This window comes from Physeter macrocephalus, chromosome 8 (assembly GCF_002837175.3).
Source record: "Physeter macrocephalus isolate SW-GA chromosome 8, ASM283717v5, whole genome shotgun sequence".
Classification (NCBI taxonomy): domain Eukaryota; kingdom Metazoa; phylum Chordata; class Mammalia; order Artiodactyla; family Physeteridae; genus Physeter; species Physeter macrocephalus.
The window spans coordinates 50,453,119-50,464,940 of NC_041221.1; the positions used below are offsets into that span (position 1 = coordinate 50,453,119).

The 11,822-nt window shown below is 38.7% G+C and overlaps 1 protein-coding gene across 1 annotated transcript in view; it reads left to right on the plus strand.

Moving 5' to 3' along the window:
• Positions 1-10,930, plus strand: part of C6 (complement C6) — a 95,403-nt gene extending 84,473 nt beyond the window's left edge. The window contains exon 18 of the mRNA XM_007112612.2: positions 10,406-10,930. Within this exon, the coding sequence (XP_007112674.1) occupies positions 10,406-10,581 (176 nt within the window). The 3' untranslated portion in view covers positions 10,582-10,930. The remainder of the gene's footprint in view (positions 1-10,405) is intronic.
• The last annotated feature ends 892 nt before the right edge of the window (positions 10,931-11,822 follow it).

Below are 11,822 nucleotides of genomic sequence, written 5' to 3' on the forward strand. Positions count from 1 at the left end.
TCCTTCTGGGACCCTATAATGCAAATGTTGTTGTGTTTAATGTTGTTGCAGATGTCTCTTAGGCTGTCTTCATTTCTTTTCATTCTTTTTTTTATTCTGTTCCACAACTGTGAATTCCACCATTCTGTCTTACAGGTCACTTATCCGTTCTTCTGCCTCAGTTATTCTGCAATTGATTCCTTCTAGTGTACTTTTCATTACAGTTATTGTATTGTTCACCTCTGTTTGTTTGTTCTTTAATTCTTCTAGGTCTTTGTTAAACATTTATTGCATCTTCCCGATCTTTGCCTCCATTCTTTTTCGGAGGTCCTGGATCATCTTCACTATCATTATTCTGAATTCTTTTTCTGGAAAGTTGCCTATCTCCACTTCACTTAGTTTATTCCTTCATCTGGTACATAGCCCTCTGCCTTTTCATATTGTCTATCTTTCTGTGGATGTGGTTTTTGTTCCACAAGCTGCAGGATTGTAGTTCTCCTTGCTTCTGCTGTCTGCACTCTGGTGGATGAGGCTATCTAAGAGGCTTGTGCCAGTTTCCTGATGGGAGGGACTGGTGGTGGGTTGAGCTGGCTGTTGGTTTGGTGGGCAGAGCTCAATAAAACTTTAATCCGCTTGTCTGCTGATGGGTGGGGCTGAGTTCCCTGTGTGTTGGTTGTTTGGCCTGAGGCAACTCAACACTGGAGCCTACGTGGGCTCTTTGTTGGTGCCAATGGTGGACTCTGAGAGGGGTCATGCCAAGGAGTACTTCCCTGAATTTCTGCTGCCAGTGTCCTGTCCTTACGGTGAGACACAGCCACCCCCCACCTCTGCAGCAGACCCTCCAACACTAGCAGTTAGGTCTGCTTCAGTTTCCTATGGAATCACTGCTCCTTCCCCTGGGTCCCAATTTGTGCACTACTTTGTGTGTGCCCTCCAAGAGTGTAGTCTCTGTTTCCCCCAGTCCTGTCAAAGTCCTGAAATCAAATCCTGCTAGCCTTCAAAGTCTGATTCTCTAGGAATTCCTCCTCCTTTCCTAGGTTGGGAAGACTGACGTGGGGCTCAGAACCTTCACTCCCGTGGGTGGATTTCTGTGGTATACGTATTCTCCAGTTTGTGAGTCACCCACCTAGCAGTTATGGGATTTGATTTTATTGTGATTGCACCCCTCCTACCATCTCATTGTGGCTTCTCCTTTTGTCTTTGGATGTGGGGTAATTTTTTGGTGACTTCCAGTGTCTTCCTGTCAAAGATTGTTCTGTAGTTAGTTGTGATTCCAGTGCTCTCACAAAAGGGAGTGAGAACACATCCTTCTACTTCGCCATCGTGAACAAACCTGTGACTGGTGTCTTTCCACATAATGTTCAATGTCTGCAAAAGCCTATATGGACATTCTGTGATTTATTTAATCAACCTTCTGTTAGTCCTTCAGATATTTCCCAAGATTTTGCTATTATAAGCAGTGCTGTAATAGACAAGTCTATCACAGATAGATCTATAAGACCATTTCCTTAGGCTATACCTTAGAAAATGGAATTTCTAGATAAATATTATTTTAAAATATAAAGTCTTTCTTGGTACAATGTATCAACTTGCTTTCTAGAAACGTTTTTATCATATTATATTCATATTGACCATGTGTGATAAAGACTGCCTTCCACACCCTCACCAAAACTTGGAGCTGTTACCCCTTTATAGCTCTGCCTATTTAATACTTAAGAGGTAGCATTACCTTTCCATTTTCTGAAAGTGTATTGCCTATTGGCATTTCATTTGTGAATTGCTTAAAAGCAGAAACTTCACAGCAGTACATTTGCTCTAAGATGAAATTGGAACCCAAAATGGTTCAACTAAGCTTCATATAATACATAAATATGGGTTGAAGATTAGGATTTAACAGAACTGAAATAGGCAGCTAGATTTCCCTTATGGCACATCTTCAAAAAAATCATCTGAAATCGAGGCATAAATTAAGCAATGGAAACTTATTGAATTGCTAACATCCAACTTTTGCCGAAACGATGTTACTTTTCAAAAACAAAGACAAAAACCTTATTATTACCTTTAGCTTCTCTTTCACTTTTCAACCCAATATTCTTCAACTCAGTCATTGAAAAGGGGAGAGACCTTATAACCCACATCTAGGTTCTTTCTGATCCACTTAAAACTGATCATCAAGACCCAGCTCCCTTGACGGGTGTGGGATTGAATCTATGACAGAGGGTCACCATGCGTGATGGCACAGTCAGCAGGTCATCTGATGGTGGTGACTCAGCAGGTCAGTGTCTCGGGCTTCTGACCGTCAACCATATCAAAACAAGGCAATTTCACATAAGAGACTGCAAACTAGGGCCGGACACGTAGACTGCCCAACTGTAATCATTATTAAATCATCATGTAGGTAAACATTACTATTCATTTTTTTGCTGCCTGACCAACAACATTACCCAACTGACAACTCTCTCAGAGAAAATAATTTGCTGTAGACAAGAGCTGAAAATACTAGGCAACTACGTATTTATTTAAATAGTGTATTTAAAACATAACTTTTTCTCTAAAAAGTATAATGTACAAACATTACTGTCAAAAATACTTACAGAAAATAATAGGGATTTGGACAGCAGGGAGGATAAATGGTTCCTATCTGTACCACAATAGGTAGCACAGGTATTTGGGGATGTGTTTAGTGTTAGCATCTGTTTTCCTTACTTATCATGGAGAAAGAACTTCATGGAACTCTTCTATTGCAAAGAGTTTCTTTTTTATTTCTTTCTTTTCCTTTTCCCACAAATTATTCTTTCCAAGCCTGTCTAACAATATGCAGCTTATGATTTGGTCAAAATCTACCTTTATTATTAGCCCTTTGCTGGACATATATCTAAATACCACAATTCCTAGGAGTCTAAGTTTGCCTTTAAAAAAGAACATAAAGAGAGCAACGCCCAGCTCTACCCACCAACAGTCCCTCCCATCAGGAAACCTGCACAAGTCTCTTAGATAGCTTCATCCACCAGAGGGCAGACAGCAGAAACAAGAAGAACTATAATCCTGCAGCCTGTGGAACAAAAACAACATTTGCAGAAAGATGGACAAGACAAAAAGGCAGAGGGCTATGTACCAGATGAAGGAAGAAAATAAAACCCCAGAAAAACAACTAAATGAAGTGGAGATACGCAACCTTCCAGAAAAAGAATTCAGGATAATGATAGTGAAGATGATCCGGGACCTCGGAAAAACAATGGAGGCAAAGATCGAGAAGATGCAAGAAATGATTAACAAAGACCTAGAAGAATTAAAGGACAAACAAACAGAGATGAACAATACAATAACTGAAATGAAAACTACACTAGAAGGAATCAATTGCAGAATAACTGAGGCAGAAGAACGGATAAGTGACCTGAAAGACAAAATGGTGGAATTAACTGCTGCAGAACAGAATAAAGAAAAAAGAATGAAAAGAAATAAACACAGCCTAAGAGACCTCTGGGACAACATTAAATGCAACAACATTCGCATTATAGGGGTCCCAGAAGGAGAAGAGAGAGAGAAAGGACCTGAGAAAATATTTGAAGCATTATACTCGAAAATTTCCCTAACATGGGAAAGGAAAGAGCCACCCAAGTCCAGGAAGGGCAGCGAGTCCCATACAGGATAAACCCAAGGAGAAACACACCGAGACACATACTAATCAAATTGGCAAAAATTAAAGATAAAGAAAAACTATTGAAAGCAGCAAGGGAAAAATGACAACATACAAGGTAACTTCCATAAGGTTAACAGCTGATTTCTCAGCAGAAACTCTACAGGCCAGAAGGGAGTGGCATGATATACTTAAAGCGATGAAAGGGAAGAAGCTACAACAAAGATTACTCTACCTGGCAAGGATCTCATTCAGATTCGATGGAGAAATCAAAAGCTTTACAGACAAGCAAAAGTTAAGAGAATTCAGCACCACGAAACCAGCTCTACAACAAACGCTAAAGGAACTTCTCTAAGTGGGAAACACAAGAGAAGAAAAGGACCTACAAAAACAAACCCAAAACAATTAAGAAAATGGTCATAGGAACATACATATCGATAATTACCTTAAACATGAATGGATTAAATGCTCCAACCAAAATACACAGGCTTGCTGAATGGATATAAACACAAGACCCATATATATGCTGTCTACAAGAGACCCACTTCAGACCTAGGGACACATACAGATTGAAAGTGAGGGGATGGAAAAAGATATTCCATGCAAATGGATATCAAAAGAAAGCTGGAGTAGCGCTACTCCTATCAGATAAAATAGACTTTAAAATAAAGAATGTTACAAGAGACAAGGAAGGACACCACATAATGATCAAGGGATCAATTCAAGAAGAAGATATAACAATTATATATGCACCCAACACAGGAGCACCTCAATACATAAGGCAACTGCTAACAGCTGTAAAAGAGGAAATTGACAGTAACACAATAATAGTGGGGGACTTTAACACCTCACTTACACCAATGGACAGATCATCCTAAATGAAAATAAATAAGGAAACAGAAGCTTTAAATGACACAATAGACCAGATAGATTTAATTGATATTTATAGGACTTTCCATCCAAAAAGAGCATTAAACTTTCTTTTCAAGTGCGCAAGGAACATTCTCCAGGAGAGATCACATCTTGGGTCACACATCAAGCCTCATTAAATTTAAGAAAACTGAAATCATATCAGGCATCTTTTCTGACCACAAGGCTATGAGATTAGAAATGAATTACAAGGGAAAAAAACGTAAAAAACACAAACACATGGAGGCTAAACACTACGTTACTAAATAACCAAGAGATCACTGAAGAAATCAAAGAGGAAATCAAAAAATACCTAGAGACAAATGACAATGAAAACATGACGATCCAAAACCTATGAGATGCAGCAGAAGTTGTTCTAAGAGGGAAGCTTATAGCTATACAAGCCTACCTCAAGAACCAAGAAAAATCTCAAATAAATAATCTAACCTTACACCTAAAGGAACAAGAGAAAGAAGAATAAACAAAACCCAAATTTAGCAGAAGGAATGAAATCATAAAGATCAGAACAGAAATAAACAAAATAGAAACAAAGAAAACAATAGCAGAGATCAATAAAACTAAAAGCTGGTTCTTTGAGAAGAGAAACAAAATTGATAAACCATTAGCCAGATTCATCAAGAAAAAGAGGGAGAGGACGCAAATCAATGAAATTAGAAATGAAAAAGGAGAAATCACAACTGACACTGCAGAAATACAAAGGATTGTAAGAGACTACTACAAACAACTATATGCCAATAAAATGGACAACCATGAAGAAATGGACAAATTCTTGGAAAGGTACAATTTTCCAAGACTGACCTAGGAAGAATTAGAAAATATAAACAGACCTATCACAAGTAAGGAAATTGAAATTGTAATTATAAATCTTCCAACAAACAAAAGTCCAACAGACCAATCACAAGTAATGAAATTGAAACTGTGATTAAAAATCTTCCAACAAACAAAAGTCCACGACCAGATGGCTTCACAGGTGAATTCTCTCAAACATTTAGAGACGAGCTAACACCCATCCTTCTCAAACTCTTCCAGAAAATTGTAGAGAAAGGAACACTCCCAAACTCATTCTATGAGGCCAGCATCACCCTGATACCTAAACCAGACAAAGATACTACAAAAAAATAAAATTACAGACCAATATCACTGATGAATATAGATGCAAAAATCCTCAACAAAATACTAGCAAACAGAATCCAACAACACATTAAAAGGATCATACACCATGATCAAGTGGGACTCCAGAAAGTGGGCATAGAGGGAACCTACCTCAACATAATAAAGGCCATATACGACAAACCCACAGCAAACATCATTCTCAATGGTAAAAAACTGAAAGCATTTCCTCTAAGATCAGGAACAAGATAAGGATGTCCACTCTCACCACTCTTATTCAGCATAGGTTTGGAAGTCCTAGCCTTGTCTCTCAGAGAAGAAAAAGAAATATAATGAATCCAAGTTGGAAAAGAAGAAGTAAAACTGTCACTGTTTGCAGATGACATGATACATCAAGAATGCTAAAGATGCCACCAGAAAACTACTAGAGCTAATTCAATGAATTTGGTAAAGTTGCAGGATACAAAATTAATGCACAGAAATCTCTTGCATTCCTATACACTAATGACGAAAAATCTGAGAGAGAAATTAAGGAAACACTCCCATTTACCACTGCAACAAAAAGAATAAAATACCTAGGAATAAACCTAGCTAAGGAGACAAAAACCTGTATGCAGAAAACTATAAGACACTGATTAAAGAAATTAACGATGATACCAATAGATGGAGAGATATACCATGTTCTTGGATTGGAAGAATAAATATTGTGAAAATGACTATACTACCCAAAACAATCTACAGATTCAATGCAATCCCTATCAAATTACCAATGGCAGTTTTTACGGCACTAGAACAAAGAATCTTAAAATTTGTATGGATGCACAAAAGACCCCGAATAGCCAAAGCAGTCTTGAGGGAAATAAACGGACCTGGGGGAATCAGACTCCCTGACTTCAGACTATACTACAAAGCTACAGTAATGAAGACAATATGGTACTGGCACAAAAACAGAAACATAGATCAATGGAACAAGATAGAAAGCCCAGAGGTAAACCCACACACCTATGGTCAACTAATCTATGACAAAGGACACAAGGATATACAATGGAGAAATGACAGTCTCTTCAATAAGTGGTGCTGAGAAAACTGGACGGCTACATGTAAAAGAATGAAATTAGAACATTCCCTAACACCATACACAAAAATAAACTCAAAATGGATTAGAGACCTAAATGTAAGACCGAACACTATAAAACTCTTAGAGGAAAACATAGGAAGAACACTCTTTGACATAAATCACAGCAAGATCTTTTTTAATCCACCTCCTAGAGTGATGGAAATAGAAACAAAAATAAACATACGGGACCTAATGAAATTTAAAAGCTTTTGCACAGCAAAGGAAACCATAAACAAGACAAAAGGACAACCCTCAGAATGGGAGAAAATATTTGCAAACGAATCAACGGACAAAGGATTAATCTCCAAAATATATAAACAGCTCATGCAGCTCAATATTAAAAAAACAAACAACCCAATCCAAAAATGGGCAGAAGACCTAAATAGACATTTCTCCAAAGAAGACACACAGATGACCAAGAGGCACATGAAAAGCTGCCCAGCAACACTGATTATTAGAGAAATGCAAATCAAAACTACAATGAGGTATCACCTCACACCAGTTAGAATGGGCATCATCAGAAAATCTACAAACAACAAATGCTGGAGAGGGTGTGGAGAAAAGGGAACCCTCCTAGACGAATGGATAAAGAAGATGTGGTACATATATACAATGGAATATTACTCAGCCATGAAAAGGAACGAAATTGGGTCGTTTGTTGAGACATGGGTGGATCTAGAGACTGTCATACAGAGTGAAGTAAGTCAGAAAGCTAAAAAAAATATCGTATATTAACGCATATATGTGGAACCCAGAAAAATGGTACAGATGAACCAGTTTGCAGGGCAGAAATTGAGACACAGATGTAGAGAAAAAACGTATGGACACCAAGGGTGCAAAGCCGCGGGGGGGTGGGGGGGTGATGTGATGAGTTGGTTGATTGGGATTGACATGTATACACTGATGTGTATAAAACTGATGACTAATAAGAACCTACTGTATTAAATAAAATAGAGAAAACCTATTTATTAGGTTTATAGACATGTGTGCAATTTAAAAAAAAAAACTACTGTTACCTTGAGAAAAAAAAAAGAGCATAAAAGTTTGAATACTTACCAATACTGGTCAAGTTAGCAGAATGTCTTGGGTTAGTCATACTAAAACATGAACATTTCTTAATAAGAGATTTAAGTCATTTAAAATATCCTTTGATCCTACACACAGTTAGAAAACTGAAAGCCTTTTTCCCCCTAAAGATATGGTCTGCCTGTGCCAGCCTTCTTAGTTGGTGAGCAAAAGTCAGTGTCACAGAGATTTCTGTTCCTGTAGCACTCCAGAACAGAGTCAATGTACAAACCACAGCATTTATAAAGAGAGGAAACTAAAAATGTATTTTATACCCAACCCACTCATGGCAAATTGGGATATTACTAATTTTGGGTTGAACTGAATGTCACCTTGATTAAATTGTGTTCTTGATTACATTGTGTACTTTGTTACTCTTTTCCTTCTCTATCAAAAATGAAATGAGAATAAGTTTAAAAGGGAGATCCAAAGTAACATGAAGTTCACTTTGCAAAACTTAGAACACAGAAGCCTTCCCAATGAGCCTATTTTTATAGCTATGAAATGTTTTATCTAAATTTCAAAAATATCCAGCATCAACCAACAAGAGGGGAAAATGTATTCAATAAACATCCATTTAGTGTCCAACATGCCAAAGTCACTGTACATAGTAAGTTGAGAGATGTGATGATAAAGGAGCTTTGTACCCTCAAATTGTTCAGTTTGGGGAGTTAATTTTCACAGTTTTTCAAATAATTACATAAATAACTTTAATGCAAGACAGTATGTGACAAGAGCGGTAAGAGAGATAAATACCTTCTGGCCAGGAAGGGTTTCATAAGGATGGAAACATGAATTAGTGGAGGTGACAGGAAGGGCCTTTGAAAATCATCTTGCTAAGAGTATTTAAGCTATAACCATACTACAAGAGTGGTGACCATGGCCTTTCCACAAGCCTGGGGAACTGACATCCTCTCTAGAGGTAGAACAGTCTCCTGTCCTTCACCAAACCCTATAGTTTCCAAAAACAAACAAGACTCTCCCCAACTAGAATTTCTCTAGCTGGTTGGCAAAGGTGTAAAAGGGAAATTCACGCCTTTTCATGAACTATTTCCTACTGAGGACAGGAAGCTTATACGCTTAATGATCATCTCCCCATTCCCTTTCCCTATTTTCTCCCATCAGTGGAGACACATGGGAAAGAACTGATACCTGCCCCAAAGAGACTACAGCCTGATTCTCAGGATGACTCAGATATTTTGGCAACATAAATTATCACAGATCCACCAAATACATTTCTTTTTGAATACTTATACCTGCACCCTCAAATTCAGAATTGAAATCAATTGATGAAGCAGAATTAATTGAGCACCTTGTTAACAACTGAATGGGATAAACAGATGGAGGAACCATAGTTACTGCTCTCTAACAGAGCACTTATAACTGTCTTGGGAGAAAGACATATGAAAAGCTAACTAACAAGAAAGTATAAAAACATCAGAGGTAGTGCTGGCAAATTTACACCATTAAAGTTTATTTAAAGGAAACATCAGTGGGGGTACGTGGCTATAAAATGCTTCACGAAAGAGGTGAGGCTTGTAGACATCGGACATGTGGGCAACTGGAAAGAGCACATCAGTCAAGGCAAAAGAAGGGGCTGGTGTGGGCAAAGGACAAAACCTGGAACACCTTCGGGGTCTTGCTTGGGAAAGAGAGAGGGAGTCACTCTACCTGGGATGGAGAAAGCAGAAAAGATAATGTCGTGAAGGGATGTTGAGACCATCTGTGGAGGACCTTGAACTTTGACTAAAACATGCGTGTATATAAATGAGCCTATATCCATTTACTTAAAACTGATTTAATATGCTTGGCTTTGGTAACTTTACCCCTAAATGATCATTTTAAAACTCTTTCATGAACACAAGATTTATATGAATTGTGAAGTGTTGGGGTGGTTTTGAAACCAGGCCTTATAAAAGTATCACCCAATTTAACTGCTTATTAAAAATCCAGATTCCTAGTCATAACCCAGGAATCCTCTAGAAAGAAATTAAAAATGTGACACAGAGTTATGTTAAAAGAGTTCAGGCTTGCGAGTCATTCATGATTTAAAATATGCCTCTACCACTGACTAATTGTGGGACCACAGGCATATCACTTAACCTCTCTGAGCCGAGTTTCTTCATGTGTAGAATTAGTATAATGCCATATAGTTCATATGTTTATGGTGAGAATTAGATGAAATAAAGCACACAAAGCACTTGGCATAGTGTGTGGTTTCATGGTGCAGGCTCAGGAAATGATACCTTATATAAGTGTTCCCAGGTGGTGCCGGTGAGAAAAGAACATGAAGGACAGACTGAAGACATTGTGGAAATGGATTGATTGGATGTGGGCAGTGAGTGAGAGGGAGGTGTCAGAGGTAGCCCAGCTCTTGCATCTCACTGCCTTACCAGTGCCCTCTCCTCTCTTATACCCAGATCTCTCCATTCAGCCACAGTTGGGTCATTGCCTTTGTTCCAGCATTCTCACTCATTGCCACCAAAGTGCTCACTGCTCTGGGGCCAAGTTAGGTGAAATCAAACCCTAGAGCCCTGTGGTGAGTCACACTGTCTCTCTCATTGCAGCTGCCACCTCCAAGTGTGTCTGCCTATTGCCCTCCCAGTGCTTCAAGAGTGGAAACCAGCTCTTCTGCGTCAAAATGGGATCATCGGTGAGCGGGAGAACAGTGAACATCTGTGAAATAGGAGCTGTCAGGTGTGCCAACAGGAAAGTGACAATACTGCATCCTGGGAGGTGCTAGACCTAACACAGTTACTGATAAACAGGTTTACTGCCCCAGAATAATCCCTACAAAAGGCCACTCTTGAACCAACAGCAGACTATCATATCCAGGAGTTACCAACATAAATCCTTTTGTGTTCGTTTCACATTATTGTTCTCCCTGCCTCCCGTGTCTTCTCCCCTGTCCAGTTCCCATCCATGATGCTCTGTAGCATACCCCTAGGTAATAACTTCCACATCAATCTAATAAATTCTTCTGTTCACGTTGCACTAAAATGATGGGACTTCTGCAGACCTTATGAAGCCCGTGGTATTAAGCATCCTGACAAGTAGAAATCAGAAGAAAAACTGTAATTTGCTTCAATGAATCAATAAGCATAGAAATCTACAACAACTTGTATGACACATTCTTGAAACCCAACCTTCATGCATTCACTCAACAAATAATTGTGAATGTCTACAATGTTCCCAGTACTGTTTAAGGTGCTGGGGAATCAGCAGTGACTAAAACATACAAAAGCCCTTGTCTTCGTAAAGCTCACATTCGTGTGGAGGAAGACATACAGAACATAAAATAAGCAAATAAAATATATAGTACGTTTGATGGTGATAATTGCTATGGAGAAGATAATGCAGGGAAAGGTGAGTCCCATCCTTAATCCTTGTCTTACACGAGGAAATATTCTATAGTTAATAAGCATCACAGTAAGGATGATTGGACTCAAGTGGAAGTTGCCTTGCTTAAAGTAGTTAATAAACTTCTGGAGTTTTCTCTTTAGGAGACTCTCTTTGCCTCAGCTAAAGTGCATCAGAAAGCTTTTAAGCTAAAGTGTGTGATGGATGGAAAATCATAAGAGAATTTCAAAGGACTAATATTTAAGGTAAGGCATATCTTTCGTATTAGGCCATACCAAGTAGACACCCACTTCTTAGAGTATCATTTTGAATTGGGGAAGAGAAACATCTTTGGAACAGCAGTTCTCAAACATGAGTGCGCATTGGAGTCACTTGGAGCACTTGTTAATATAGATGCCTGCGACCTACCCCCAGTTTCTGGTTCAATAGTTCTGGGGTGGGGCCTGAGAATCTGTATTTCTAACAACTTTCCACGTGGGACTGCTCATGATCAGGGGTGTCGCATTTTGAGAACACTCAGCCTAGAAATGGAGTCATCAAACAGCTAATACAACTACTAAAATAATGATCTCAAAACTTTAGCCAGCCAATCTCGAAGCAGGTGAGTGGAAGCAGATTCCCTTC